Source organism: Vanessa cardui, chromosome 29, assembly GCF_905220365.1.
Source record: "Vanessa cardui chromosome 29, ilVanCard2.1, whole genome shotgun sequence".
Classification (NCBI taxonomy): Eukaryota; Metazoa; Arthropoda; class Insecta; order Lepidoptera; family Nymphalidae; genus Vanessa; species Vanessa cardui.
The window spans coordinates 2197750-2213945 of NC_061151.1; the positions used below are offsets into that span (position 1 = coordinate 2197750).

The 16196-nt window shown below is 33.8% G+C and overlaps 1 protein-coding gene across 4 annotated transcripts; it reads right to left on the reverse strand.

Annotated features, from left to right (window-relative positions):
- Positions 1 to 402: 402 nt before the first annotated feature.
- LOC124541973 (transcriptional repressor protein YY1-like) lies at positions 403 to 16109 on the reverse strand. Of its 4 annotated transcripts, none has more exons than XM_047119911.1 (12): positions 15750 to 16109; positions 14851 to 14956; positions 11831 to 11930; positions 11298 to 11421; positions 9005 to 9072; positions 7952 to 8083; positions 7045 to 7131; positions 6116 to 6217; positions 4713 to 4814; positions 2818 to 2938; positions 1656 to 1775; positions 403 to 777 (listed from the first exon to the last, which is right to left on the reverse strand). In XM_047119911.1, the coding sequence occupies exons 2-12, from the start codon at positions 14938 to 14940 to the stop codon at positions 648 to 650; spliced, it is 1176 nt and encodes a 391-aa protein (XP_046975867.1). In that variant the 5' UTR covers positions 14941 to 14956; positions 15750 to 16109; the 3' UTR covers positions 403 to 647. The 4 variants fall into 4 exon arrangements, with proteins under 4 accessions (XP_046975867.1, XP_046975870.1, XP_046975869.1 ...); XM_047119914.1 differs by having other exon boundaries at positions 9005 to 9069; positions 11298 to 11406; positions 15750 to 16108; XM_047119913.1 differs by having other exon boundaries at positions 11298 to 11406; positions 15750 to 16108.
- Between the last annotated feature and the right edge of the window lie 87 nt (positions 16110 to 16196).

Below are 16196 nucleotides of genomic sequence, written 5' to 3' on the forward strand. Positions count from 1 at the left end.
GCCTTGAATTGACATGCCTTGTATTGGTCAGGGACTTAATAAAGCTTATTACTTGCGAAAAAATTACATTTTACATACATATACTTTCTCAGTTAAATTGAATAATCATTACATAGTATAAAACAAAGTTGCTTACCGATGTCTGTTCTATGTATGCTTAGATCTTTAAAATTAAGCAACGGATTTTGATACGGTTTAGGTTTTGTATATAACACATGGAATGGTAGAAACACTGATAATTTTAGACGTTTCTAATGTGACGTCATAAAAATTCACAATGCATAGCGTTTGTATTGTCTTATGACTGAAAAACTGTGAAACATTGTAAAACATTTTGTAGTATGTTTAGTATCAATATTTTTCTCGTGAGAAGCCGGGGCGTTACACTAGTGTTGCATAAAGGCATATAAATCACAAACCATTTGCCGATACATACATGAACATAACAATTAGCAAATCGGATGGACTATACAAACCTGTCATTGGAATATACTATATTTTACACTCCCGATGAATTCCTCTTGATATAACATAGAGCTAGCTAACTTAAGATATAACTGTACATATATAACTTCATCACATTGTCTTGTAATCACTTTACACTTATTCACTCTATATATCACTATCACATAACATCACATGTCTCATCACTCGTGGGTGTAGAAAATTAGTTGTGGATTAGAGTCGTCCGGGGACACCTCAAGCTGAACAAATTGTGGTGTTGTTCTCGCTGATTCGTACGCACCGCCACCGTTGCGGGAGAGAGAGTTTCTTGATCTGAAATAGATACAAAATCAGATTTGTTAAGAGCATATGATTGATTGCTCTTTATTTATTTTATTAATTTATTCTTTATAAGTACACTAACAATATACATATTAATTGATGGCTTACACAACATCCAAAAAAAAAACAACTTCTGATATGTACATCGATTACAAGTGTACATAACATTCAGTGTATCGTGTCAACATGTTTATTTTAAAGTTGAAATTAAAATATATTATACAATTTAAAAAATAAAGATTATTGACCTTACAATAATACCTTACAATATTTGCTCTTATAATAAGACCGGCCAATCAGAAAGAGCTTTCGACAGTTTACAATTTGACGATTGTAATCTGACAGTTTTACTTCGATAGATTACAATATAGCAAAAAATAATACGTTAAATTGTATATTTCACAGTTCAGAATATTTCTAGATTACTATTTGTCTCGTCAGATTGTAATCTAACGAATTTTGTAATCTTACGGTGACAAAATTATAAATTAATAAGATAGAAATATTATAGAATTGTTGAGTTGCTTTAGCTTAATCTGCTAAAGATATTTTTCTTTTCGAAATTGATGTAAAAATAAAATTTTCGTCTTTATAAATATTATTGAAACCCATGAAAATCGGTGTACACATAACTCTACCGCCATGGTCGAGTTGAGTGTACACCGGTTTTCATGGGCACGCCACTCCTTGGTCCTGGGTTCGATTCCCGGCCGATTCGATATAGATTACCGTTAGTTTTCTTGGGTCTGAGTGTTTGTGGTGCCGTGGTTACTTCTGATTTTCCACAACACAAGTGCTTCAGCTACTTACATAGGGATCAGAGTAATGTATGTGATGTTGTCTTATATTTATTAATTTATGATACTCACTTAGCTTTGGCGTGTGTTAGTATGTGCGACTTGAGGTTGGTGCTCTGTGCGAATTTCTTGTTGCAGCTGTCGAACGGACACACGTACGGCCTGTCGCCCGTGTGGATTCGGACGTGTGTTCTGCGAACATGGTACATAACATCATCTATTACGAAATGTAACTCAATTTTCATTTAATATGTTAATACGTAGCCCACATAGCGATGTTTTTATTCTTTTTTTTGTTGTTTTCTTATAGACATTGGTTAAGGTTTAATTTCCTATTGTTTTTATTTTTTTATCATTTTTATATTCGGTTTATTTCTTATTCACAATTTTCGTGCATCTCAAGGGTCAGAAAGTCGATGCCTATTCCCTGTGCGAGGACCTGGGACCTTGTTAAGACTATGAGTCCTGTGCGAATACATTCGGTCATATGATATTACAAGTTATTACGTTTGCGTAAAGATCATATTCACATGAGAAATATATATTGATAATTTGGGATGGCGTACTTAATTTGGATGTGATCGGCTTTACGAATTTTGCCGATGATACATCTGAGTTGTGTCGTACTATAGTTGAAAGCTTAGTTAGAAAAGCTTCAAACAAAGATGGTCTTGCACAAAGCTGTACCAAGTGTTTATTTTTAATATTAAAATAGCCCTTTTTTACTCAATGCATATGTGTATATATACACGGTACATATAAATTTGTTATATTCAAACGCGTACAAGTTCAAACTCAAACTCAAATACCTTTATTCAATATAGAAGCATCACACTTACTTATTGATTGTCAAATAAACACTACCACCGGTTTGGAAAAAGGAACCCTGACCTAAGAAGAACCGGCGAAAGAAACTCAGCGGGTCTTTTTTTTTGTTATTTTTTTTTTGTCAAATTAATAAGATACATAGTAGTATATGATTAGAAATAGCCAGGAGGCGATCGTTTCATTCCCAAGGTGTGCTATCAGACATAAACTCGCTAATTGTATAGTAACCTTTTGCACAAAAGCATTCCTTAAAAAAAAAATTAATTTTTTTTAAGGTCTCGGGCACAGTCAGCCTTCCCATAACATATCTACATTCCCATAATATATATCAGCTCACATGCCTCCATGTATACATTTTCAGGCATAGTCATAGTCAATATACGAGTAAGTGTAACACAATACTTACCTTAGATTAAAGTCGAGCGAAAACCTCTTCCCGCAACCCTCGAACGTGCACTGGAAAGGTTTCTCTCCCGTGTGGACGAGCTGATGACGTTTTAACTTCGAACTCTCCACGAACGCTTTACCTGCAATAACAGAATACACGTTACTTGTTATATATTAAACTAGCGGTCGCCCGCGGCTTCGCCCGCGTAGGTAACAGTTCATAATCAGTCTTCTAATATCCCTACTGCTGAGGCACGGTCACATTTGAAGAATTACTGCAACCGGCGCTTGGATCTATTGTGATAAACCTCAAATTCGTGATCACAACACCTCAGCCAGACCAACATCAGCCACGAATCTGATGAGGTTCTTAGGGTCGGAGGCCATTATGCCCTCTAAGGATCGGAGTTAGAACATTTTATAGTTCTATCTTTTATAGTTTAGGCATCATACGCAACAAATCAATCATTTTTCGGTAGATTTTTTCCTTTTTTGTCCGAAAAACCCAAAATATCTTACGGAACCCTATTTTTTTTTTAAAATAAAATTTAGCCTATGTTATGCGGGATTAATTTAGCTTTCAAATGGTGAAAGAATTTTTAAAATCGGTCCAGTAGTTTTTGAGCCTATTCATTACAACCAAACAAACAAAGTTTTCCTCTTTATAATATTAGTGTAGATAACAACAACAGCGGCCTGTAAATGTCCCACAGCCTGGGCTAAGGCTCTCCTATCCATTTCATCCTATATCTCCTCTCCTCTTCCTCTCCATTTGGTCTCCCCAAATGGAGGGGAAGCCTTAGCCCAGGCTTAGCCCACTTGAGAACACATTCGACCACACTTTTCCAATGCGGTTCGGTGGTAATAGGCTATTTGACTGTTTTTTTAAAATCCATTTTATATTATTTAATAGAGGTTAAGGAACCCAGTAAAAGTTGTTTTTTTTTTATTTCTAGTACATATTTGCCGAAAATATTATATTATAAATTTCATATTCGCGTTATTTAAACGCGCGAAAACGCTACTTGGACAATATGGCGCTGCAATGGGGTCGGTGACGTCACCTTGATGTATTTTAATCTGTGGTACATATAGTAGAAAAGCGAAGTTTACAAGAAAGTGACTTTATCATAAGCCCGGCCAATCAGGAGCGTTTTGTGTCACGTGACAAACGTTTGAAAAAATGCATTTTTATTTATGGATTTTTGAATAAATTATTTTTAAAGTCATAATATACACTGATTACAATAATTCACAATATATTTTTCGCATTGTCAAATAGCCTATATTACATAAAGAAAATTAAAATTGATTACAATTTAAAAAAAAAAACATTAATTATTTATTAAGCTTAAAACTTACGATAGTAGTGGGCATGACAATAAACCAAATATAAATATCTTTCAACTATATTTTAGTACAATATAGACTATATTTTCAGACACAGTAAAGGCATCTACATAATCCAGTGCCCAGACTTGTTTACGAATGTCTGTCTGTCTGATTGGAGGATGGTAGTACAAAGGGTACAGTAGAGTTACATGCATGGTGTTCACGACCCTTAGTAATGAGGAAACGACTAGAAATATTTTTAGTCTACGTTTATATAAAATGCATAAATATACTTGGTTGTAGGGCTTTGTGCAAGCCCGTCTGGGTAGGCACCACCCACTCATCAGTTATTCTACCGCCAAATAACAGTACTCAGTACTGTTGTGTTCCGGTTTGAAGTGTGAGTGAGCCAGTGTAACTACAGGCACAAGGGACATGACGTCTTAGTTCACAAGGTTGGTGGCGCATTGACGATGTAAGGAATAGTTAATATTTCTTACAGCGTCATTGTCTATGGGTGATGGTGACCACTTACCATCATGTGGCCCATATGCTCGTCCGCCAACATATAACCATACATACCGCACTCTGCGCACACGTGCACACGAGGCCCGTGCGTGTGCAGATGCTTCCTCATGGCAGAGTTGTCTCGGAACATCTTGGAACAGCCCTTGTGAGGACACGCTGAAACACACACAGGAATATTTGAACTGGATAATACTTTCAAAACATATCTTTCTAAATTTCCTTATTTCTAAAACAGTTTAAAGATTATTACGGCTATTAATTACCATGTTTTTTTATTTTTATTCGTTGGTTATCCATATTTCGACATTTATAATTATAATAATATGAGACAACATCACATACATTCTGATCCCAATGTAAGTAGCTGAAGCACTTGTGTTATGGAAATCAGAAGTAGAGACGGTACCACAAACACCCAGACCCAAGATAATATAGAAAACTCATGGTAATCAACATCGACTCGGCCGGGAATCGAACTCGGTACTTCCGAGTAGCCTACCCATGAAACCCGATGTACACACTACTCGACCACGGAGGTCGTCATAAGTTACTAAACAATATAAGTCTTCCTAATAAAAAAAAGTGTCGAATTTTACTTATGGTAATGTCAGCAAAACATTTGATTGTATTTATTTTGCTACTGAATAAATTAAATAACATAAATATAATTGTACAATTAGATTACATTGTAACCTACATAAACAACACAAAAACAATTACAAATTAATTAATAAAATACAAAGTCATGTTCATTGAAATTAATTCATTAATTTATTTCATTATGCATAATAGCAAATATTTATACAAAGTAATGTTAGTGTTTAAATGTTTTTTGCTTAATATATATTGTGTATGTTTGTATTATTAAAATAACCAATATAAATATTTTTTTTCAATTTAAGTCTGTTTGTCTATCCGTCTGTTTGTTCCGGCTAATCTCTGGAAAAGCTTGACTGATTCTACATATTACTATTACTACCCAAAAACAATACTTGTTTTTCTGTCCGTACCCGATTCAACCGTTAAACATGACAATCATCAAATTAGTACGGCTAGTATATAAAGTAACAACTTGTAGATGATTTACATTAACATCAGCAAATTTTGCACTGACGTATTTTGTTACTACTACACAATAACAACAGCCTGTATATTTCCCACTGCTGGGCTAAATGCCTCCTCTCCCTTTGAGGAGAAGGTTTGGAACATATTCAACCACGCTGTTCTAATGCAGGTTGGTGGAATACACATGTGGCAGAATTTCAATGAAATTAGACACATGCCAAGATCAACATCCTCAGAATGTTTTCCTTCACAGCCGAGCACGAGATGAATTATAAACACAAATATACAACGCATGAAATAAAGATAACAATTATTCGTGCAAATCTAGACTTTAACTTATCTCCAACACTTGTCACCAACAACTTAAATGTATGTTTACAACAATTACACACCTATCGTTCTATCTGAGGATTCCGGAGACGGTTTCTTTAGTCTTATCTTGTGACCTGGTCGTGCAAACTCCGCCAGCTGCTTCGGATCTGATAAATCTAAACCTGGAAAGCAAGCAGAATCATCTGTTAAGAGATGAGATATTACATTATTTTTAACTCAAAGATCATTGAGGAATTTACTTGATTTTTTTAACGGGAGTCCCTGATTTGCCATTCAATAAATATTTAAAATAAATATGAGACAACATCACATACATTACTCTGATCCCAATGTAAGTAGCTGAAGCACTTGTGTTATGGAAGATCAGAAGTAACGATACCACAAACACACAGACCCAAGACAACATAGAAAACTAATTATAATCTACATTAACTCGGCCGGGAATCGAAATGTTTTATATATGTAACGTTAATTAAAATCATATTTTATAAATTGTGATCAATTTTGATTTCTCTTTAATTCTCTGCCTATGGCTGAGTTCTTCAAAATGAGACCATAACCGATTCCGTAATTACTGGTACAAGAATAATTAGCAAACACTAATAATATATAAGATTATATAAATGTAGTACGACACAAATAAGATGTAGCATCGGAAAATGCAATTAAATGAAAATAAAACAGATTACTGCCGATTTACACGACCAATAGAAATAGCTTCGTATCGCGCCATTCGACGCTATTCGTCGCTATAAATTTTCGCGTCAGTTCAACCCGAGAAAGCGAGTGCATGTAAATCGACGCGTCAAATTGACAAATATATTAGGTCATATGATATTACAAGTTATTACGTTTGTGCAAAGGTCATATTCGCATAAGAAATAAATATTGATAATTTGGGATGGCGTGCTCAATTCGGATGTGATCGGTTTTACGATTTTTGCCGATGCTACATCTGAGTTGTGTCGTACTATGCTTATATACATACCAGGCATCGTTTCGTTTCCTAATACATTTTTCTTCCCGGTCATGTATTCCGTATAGTCAGGGTCCGGTTCAGGATTGGATCCGTCATCTAAAAAAACACAAAAAATAAATTGTATGTATGTAAATGCTATTGTACTGCTCTTGCTAGATTTATAGAGTATTATTGGTAGTGTAATATCAATCATAAAATTTGATAAAAATTAAAATAATAATTTTTGTCTGAACTAAAATAGGAGCCGCCATAGTGTGACGTCAGATAGGCAATAACTGCATTTTAATATCATCTAGCACTTTGGAAAACAAATATCTCGGAGTTTCAATTCTAATATTTGTACATTACACACCAACAATAGCGACTGTAACTCATTGTTTCCCAAAAAAATAGAAATTAAACATCATAATTTTCAATCTTCGTATTTTGCTTGAATAACAACATAGTCAATATATAAGTTTTATAACAGTAATGTCATGTTTTTTGCCTTGTTATTGCTGGATGGTGCCACATAATAAGCTGAGTGGTACCATCAAGTAAAATAAAAGATAAGCACTTAAATCAATTCAATAATAATTAACAACAACAACAACAACAGCCTGTAAATTTCCACTGCTGGGCTAAAGGCCTCCTCTCCTTTTGAGGAGAAGGTTTTGGAACATATTCCACCACGCTGTCGCAATGCGGGTTGCACATGTGGCAGAATTTCTATGAAATTTGTCACATGCAGGTTTCCTCAAGATGTTTTCCTTCACCGCTGAGCACGAGATGAATTATAAAGACAAATTTAGCACATGAAACAGCGGTGCTTGCCTGGGTTTGAACCCGCAATCATCGGTTAAGATGCACGCGTTCTAACCACTGGGCCATCTTTACTCGTTATAATAATTAAATATGGTATTAATTGTAATCTCACCATCATCCTCGCCCGTAGCCCACATTGTTACAGAAAACTCCCCCTCCATTGTCTTTATTTGCACTTGTTTTTGCTCCCATCGCCTCGCTGCTCGCCCTGTGTTACCCTCCATCAGACCCATGGGTACTTCACCTGGAAAATTCATAGCAATCTCATCAGATTTCATTTGGGAAAACAACTAAGTTAAGTAATGTATGATAAAGAATTCTTGATTTGTTAACACTTGAAATAATAATAGTAACATCGTTCTGGTCTATTTCTTTAGCACAAATACAGTATGAGTATCGGTTGCACTACCCCAGAGAATAATACTATAAGACTTACTGTAAAAGTAACTGAAATATACTAGCCGTATCAACATCGGTAAATAATCTATATTTTTGACTGCAAATGTCGCAGAACTCAATCTATTCGCTAATCCGTTAATATGGGGGACCCATTGCAACTTGGCATCAACAGTATGGTCAAGAAATTAAGCTGATTCAACTTGTGATTAAGCCCAGTATGTGAAAGCCTAGTTATTGCCTTTTATATATGCAGATACTAAACCAAAGAAGTCTATATATTTTTACTTTCAACAGGACAATCAACAATAGATACAATATCACATCAAGATAAAAACAAATACATTTCAAAATTATCTCAGTAAATATTCTACTATTTACAGGTCTTACCATGCTTAATCACATTGCACAATATATATTCAAAACATACAACAACAGTCTGTTAACTTCCCACTGTTGGGTTAAGGCCTCCTCTCCCTGTGAGGAGATAGTTTGAAACATATTCCACCACGCTATTCCAATGGGGGTTAGTAGAATACACATTTGGAAGAAAATCGATGAAATAAATTAGAAATAAATAAATAAATTAGATACATGGAGGATTCCTCACGTTTTCTTTCACAACTGAGCATTAGATGAATTATAAACACAAATTAAGCACATATATATAGTGGTGCTTGGTTGGTTTGGACCCGCAATCATTGGTTAAGACGTACTAACCACTAAGCCATCTCGGCTCCATTATACATAAATAATAAAATAATCTCACCCATAGGCATCAAATGGTGTATGTTGTTTGTGTTGTTCGCGTTAACACGGGGCCTGCCGCGACCTCTTCTGGAAGAAATCGTCTCCTGTTATTTTTGTATATGATATATGTATTGTAGGAATGTATTGCAGGAAGATAGTAGTAGTGAGAGGAAGTGTATTAGTAGACATCTTTCTTTCTGCTATCGTGTGTTCGGTCGATTGGTGTCATACTGTGTTATTTTTAGGGTTGCGTACGTCTGAATACAAAAACGGAACCCTTAGAGAATCACTCGTGTGTCTGTCCGTCCGTCGCTTACAGTCAATTATCTCCGAATCTATTAGACCGATTAAGTTGAAATTTGGTACACATATCAATTCCTGTAACCCAAATACAGAGGTGTGACGTGAGCAAATGAAATCTGTATATAGGGGGTCATTTTTGGGGGGGAAGGGGAAAATTAAAAAAAAAAATTCTGAAAACTGCATCGTGTGGCATATCAAATGAAAGGTCTTATTGAGAAGATCTCAAATGTATTTTTTGTAATTTTAAAATAAATAGTTTCCAAGTTATTCAAGAAAATAGACGAAAATTGACCATTACCCCAATATAATTTAGTTTTCTCCTTATAGATTATAGGAAAACCTATAAGCAGTCCATGATATTAAAATAACATGGTAAATCACTCAATATTGTGCGTACCAACTTACATTTGCAGGTGGAATGTGTGGGAGAACATATTTTAGTTACCACAAACAAATTTGGGTCAGATTTAATAAAACATGATAGGTAACATCGTACGGAACCCTCTTAACGCGAGTTCAACTCGCACTTGTTCTTTTTTTTGTAATCCATTCCGATTAAGTTTGTTAGTGTCGTGTTGCTAGGGTTAGTTTCGAATTAAATTAGGAGAATTGTCGTTACATAAATTCATTAGTAAAAATTGTCGAATAGTTTGTGATTTTGTAAAATTGATTAAACTTATTATCTAGTTTTCTGTAATTTTTTTTTTTTTTATAAAAATCCCTTCTGATCTTGTTTCTAAGAGTCAAAGCCAAACAAACAACATATGACCTTGAATTGACGCGATATTATTGGTCGAGAGCTCGAATGATCTATGATATTTGTTTGACATTATGGTTTTGGGGAAAAGAAGAGATTTGGAAGGTCAGAAGATCGCGTATATTAATTATTTTTGGCATCCCTTAAATCAATGAAATAAAATCATGATCCCGTCAAGGTCAGAAGATGTTACGGGGACTTTGGAAGTAAAATTAAAGAGAGTCTTAAGTGTTTAAGTAAAATTGTGTTGTATTTCATCTTTTTTCATATTTCACAGTTGCGTTTGGAAGGTGCGAACTGTATCGCTCTCTTTAATAAAAAAACAAAAGAATATATATGTCGTCGATCTGAGTAATCGACGACATATATATATATATAGATGATAGATGATTTCGTTGTATCTGTGGGATGTCAACGCCGTGACATAACGAGTCACGTGATCGGAATCGTTTGAAGTGACAGCTGTCACATTCTTTTGTTTTTTTATTAAAGAGAGCGATACAGTTCGCACCTTCCAAACGCAACTGTGAAATATGAAAAAAGATGAAATACAACAACATATGACAACACAACAAATATATATATATATATTGTTAATATTATAAATGTGAAAATAGCTCTGTCTGTCTGTCGCTCATCGACGACCAGATCGCTGAACCGAATTCGATGAAATTTGGTATGAAACAAACTTGAACTAGAAGAAAGGACATAGGCTACTTTTTTGCCTGACACATCACAACCAACACACTAAAACGCGAGAGAAGCCGCGTTCAACTACTAGTAAATTATATAAAGTAACATATCTAACACTACCCCCTTACGAGTAGTCAAACGAATTCGTAGTCTCTACTTAAAAGAAGAAAAGGCTATTTGACAATGCGAAAAATAAATTGTGGATTATTGTAATCAGTGTATATTATGAATTGTCACGTGACACAAAACGCTCCTGATTGGCCGGGCTTATGATGATGTCACTTTCATGTAAACCTTGCTTTTCTGACATATGTACCACAGATTAAAATACAGCAAAGTGACGTCACCGACCCCATTGCAGCGCCGTATTGTCCAAGTAGCGTTATCGCGCGTTATTTAAATATGGAATTTTTAATGTGATATTTATCGGCAAATATGTACTAGAAATAAAAAAACACAACTTTTACTGGGTTCCTTAACCTCTACTAAATAATATAAAATCGATTTTAAGAACCAGTCAAATAGCCTATTGTAATTTTCATCATCATAGTGATAATACCTGCTCGTGGAAGCCGGCGCCGGGTACCCAGCGTCGTAGGCGTTCTCTGTGTGGTGCTGTAGTATTTCCTCCCCTGGCATACCGGGAAGGATAACCTCCTCGCTGCCCACTGAAATTTTATAGTCTGTCAGCGGTGCCGACGACGGTTTATGAGATGATGATGATGATAAACATATGGCATAAAAGGAAATGATTAAAATGATGAAATATATATAATACGACATAATATATGAATATTATTAGAATTTCTGCAACACAAACACGGTATGGAGTTTGGATATCGGCTATGTTACCCCACAGCATAATACCGTGAGACATTACTGTGAAAATAACTGAAATATACTAGGCAAGCCGTATCAATATCATTAAATAAACTAATTTTTTTGTCCACAAATGCCACAGATCTCAGCATACTTAGACTTGGCATCAACAGTAAATTGGAGACATATCATATAATAATAATCAGCATTATCTGCTCATTATTATTATGTCTATCCTGATTGACGATAATATGGAATAATAAAACAACAAACCTTCCTCTAAATGTTGCATTCCGATGACTTGCTCTTCCACCTCTTCATACTGATCATCTGTTATGTACTCCTCGTATTGACCAGTTTCTATTTCCTCGTACTGTAATCGAAAAACAATAAAATTGAGTAACTTCTAAAAATTTAAAAGATAATGTTGTCTTAAATTTTCGCGATTATAACACATTGAAATAAAACTAGTTATTAGGGATTTGAATCGCGTATATTAATTATTTTTAACATCCCGACGTTTCGAACAATGTGACCCGTGAAAGTAGTAGTAAGTAGCTAAAGCACTTGTGTTATGGAAAATCAGAAGTAACGCAGACCCAAGATATCATAGAAAACTCATTATAATGTACATTGATTGGACCGGGAATTAACTCGGGACCTCGGCGTACCCATGAAAACCGGTGTACACACCAATCGACCACGGAGGTCGTCCATAACACTTCATTGCTTTTAGTATAATTGTTTTCTTGTTCGAAGTAAAGGGGATTTTTAAAGATTTTCAGAGTTAAATATAGCAAATATATAGTATAAATATATCAAAGATCTTAAGTTTTTGTTGATATGTGTCCGTTTTAGTGTGTAACCAAGTTGTTACTTTAAAATTGATCTTAAACGTCATCAGTGTCAATTCGCTGGAATCCATGCAATTAACCCATTTCTTACGTATGATAGATTGGTGTTGCTAACTCAATTTTCTGGCATTTTCTTATAATTTTAATAATAAAATAAATAACATTAGGTTCGACGAATACGGTATGGGCATGGCACGGAGGAATGAGAAACATACTGTGAGGCAGGTCTTGAGCATGATGTGGATGGATATAGAGGAAGGGAACGATCGAAGAAACGATGGATGGGTTGTGTGAAAAATGATATGGCTGGAAAGAATGGGAATCCAAATTTGATGAAATTTGAAATGCAGCAAACCTTAACTCCCAAGTAACTATACCCTATTCCGATGGGAGTAGGAAAAAGATAAACAATCTTATATTACCGTATTTCATGTGATTCACTAATATCTCCGCTATATTGTACATTACTAAGAGTTTATGATTAATATATCTTTATTTATAATACAACACTATTACACTTATATGTACTTTTCAATATTTTACTTCCAAATTCCAATAAGTTTCGTCAACATTAAAAACGCTTTTTTTGCTAATTCATAGTGAATATCATAGATTAATCAAGCTCTTGACCAATGACATAGCTTCGTTTTGCTATGAAATTTTGTTAATTCGACGTTTTTACAGATATATTTGGAATAAAGTAATTGTATATCCATAGATTATATTATATGCCTAATATCTAAAGCCGCTTGTGTACTAATAAGGGTATATTTTTGGTCAGAAGGGGCAAAAAATATTATTAGGATTATTTAATTAGATAAAAGTAATTTTTATTAGCCTTTAGATATCTTATGCAACGCACACATATTGTGCAGCCTTTGCAACATTTCTCCACAGAATGGTCAAAATGATAATGAACACTCATTTTACTTTTGTTACACCAAGCTGTCGCTCCCAGCTTCGTTTGTGATTTAGGGATTAAATTGAATATAGGGGATGATCTACAGTACAATCCACATTGCATAGTACTTAATTGAATAATGCTGATGACCATGAGTATATATTTCAAGCACAACAAGACAAATTAACAACATCTGATATCAAATTGCTATATCATTGATAAAGAGCTTGAATAACGCATGATATTTACTAAAGATTAGTGAAAAGTAACTCTAATAATCGACAAAGCTAAAGTATATATATGTATTTGTAGCTCGATATTTCAACATTGTCGAATGTCTTGTTCACTTAGATAATATCGAAATATCGAGCTCCACCGAACAAAAATACAAAACATGGTAAATGTGCCGAAATTAATAACTTTAATAATAAAAATAACCATGTCAATTTAAAATCTTATTAAGAACTAAAATCAAAGTAAATGAAAGTAATTAAATGATATGTGATTATTAATAAAGATATATTAATCTAGAGCTGTTTGTAGAGCACAATAAAGAAGAGCTATTAGTAAATAGATACAAATAATATATAAATCCAAGGTCTCATTATCTCCTTAATAGATTTGAAAATGTTATAGGAATAACTTATAACTGTTTGTTTTTATGAATTTAAATTTGAAAAATGAAGCTTAAACAAAAGTTTATAAAGGCAAGTAGCACATTTACTAAATGACTCCTTAGGCCATTTTCATTCCCACAAGCATGTTGTATATTTGTTTATACATAAGATAGGACAAATAAGCCACCTGATACCTAATGATAATTAAAGGAATAAGAAATATTAACCATTCTTTACAGTAAGAGTGAAGATGTAATGTCTCTAGTGCCTTGGGTTACAATGGTTTGTTCAGCATTCAAATTGAGACAACAATACTATGTCTACTATCTACTATCAGACAGTAAAAATTTGCTATATAATGGTAGTACATCTAAGGAGTGGGGAAAACCTACCCAGATGAGCTTGAACGACAAACATTTAAACTTTACACTGCTTTTCAGAGTATATATGATTATAAGTAAATATTTCAATCACTAAATGTTTGTTTGGCTAAATTTGTGATAGCCTATCAGAAGTGTTGGCCAATGATAGCTACAGCTTTGGCATTGTCAAGCCAGGGTTGAAAAAGACAGGCACTCTAGTTTTAGTATTGAAAAAAGCACAACACTAATCAACAAAAAAAATTTTAATTGACTGCCTATTTAATCAATTAATACAAAATCTGTAAACAAAATCTTATAGAGCAAGTTAGTTACCATAATCTGTGTTATAATGATCAAAAAAAACTTGCATCCATAATGATTATTACTTGAAATAACAAGAACTTTGTTGATAAATTGAGTTAAATTGCAAAAACATTTAAGTATCTATAAATAAATAGTATATAAATTAACAAATAACAGATATTATTAATAAATATAGTTACTAGCATAATTATATTTTATAAATGGCATTAAACTATAGAACTGTCCATCATATTACCTTGACACCAACTTGTTCATCCCCATCTATCTCCACCATACCACCATGGGTACCTATTTCCACTTCACACATTATCTCTTGATTCATCATTTTGAGGCCAGCCTGACTGTAATAAAAAAAAAGTAAAATGTCAAAAATTATAACATATAATTTGTACGAATTGATTGAAAATGAGAAAGTGTATACAAAATTTATAAAAAATATTTTATTTTCTTAAATAATTGAAAATCAGACATATATTATTTCATAAAATAGTATTCATTTAATTAGATGGCATTATAATGTATGGTCTGTGACATTAGTCTGTTTAAAAAAAAATACCTACTGTCATTTTTTGTTTACAGTCGTATTATGGGAATGTCGCAGAAATTAACGATAATAGTAACTATTACTTGTCGACTTTATTCGAGTAGTACTAGTTATTTTTAGAATGTGCCTTCGCAAATAACGGAAAAGAGCTGTATAGTATGTTTTCAAATGTCGATAAGGACTAATGGGCGTCGAACGTTCTCTGAACTCGTTTTCCCTCAAACAAGTGTTGATATCACGTTACAAGTTAATCTATATACATGCGTAATTAATTTAAAAAGTATGCCTACATGCTTAAATGACTAACTTCGAATTCAATTATTTCATTTCAAACGTCGAAAGGTAATAAATTGGCTGTCGGTAGTGGCAGGTGTGCTTTTAGCTCGCGACCGGCCGGGCACATCGAATGATTTTTTTGAGACAATTACATAAAACGACCACACCAATGTTTTTCTAGACTAAAACTACGTTCTATGACCTTCATGTTTGCGGTTTTAAGAGCACAGTCTGAAGCGTAAATACATAAAAATTTTGAAACACTTGTTACAATGTGTCAAAAAGTATGATTGTTTTCAGTGGAAATAGTTTACCTTTATTTAGCTTATAACAAAAGCTGCACGGCCCCCTGGAGACAAATATGGACTGCTGCGTAGGCAAAGATTTTTTCCAGACAATTTACACTGCAAACTATGTCACACACTTCAGTGAAAAAAAGTTCGATAATTAGTGCTCAAAAATATTTGAAATTTACGCGAAAATGTTTATAAAATATGTCCGACTAAACATGGCGTCCAAAGATGTCCGACCAATTTCAATATGGCGATGCAAAATGGACGCCCGTTCGTATCGCTGAGACTTCGCCGAAGAAAAAGCAGCAACACATGAAACATAAAAACAATTTTTAATTATTTGAAGTATTGCCATATACAAATATTTTTATAAAAGTCATCAAAATAACTTAAAATAGTTGTTTTATGGCTTATAACGAATTTATAATGTAGGCGTTTGTGATTAGATTTTTTTTATTAAAAGCTATT

Coding starts and splice junctions, on each gene's coding strand:
- LOC124541973 (XM_047119911.1), bottom strand. CDS start 14,940: ATGATGAATCAAGAGATAATGTGTGAAGTGGAAATAGGTACCCATGGT. Junction 8,084..9,004: donor ACACCATTTGATGCCTATGG/GTGAGATTATTT, acceptor TGAATTTTCCAG/GTGAAGTACCCATGGGTCTG. Junction 2,939..4,712: donor GCACGTGTGCGCAGAGTGCG/GTATGTATGGTT, acceptor CTGTTATTGCAG/GTAAAGCGTTCGTGGAGAGT.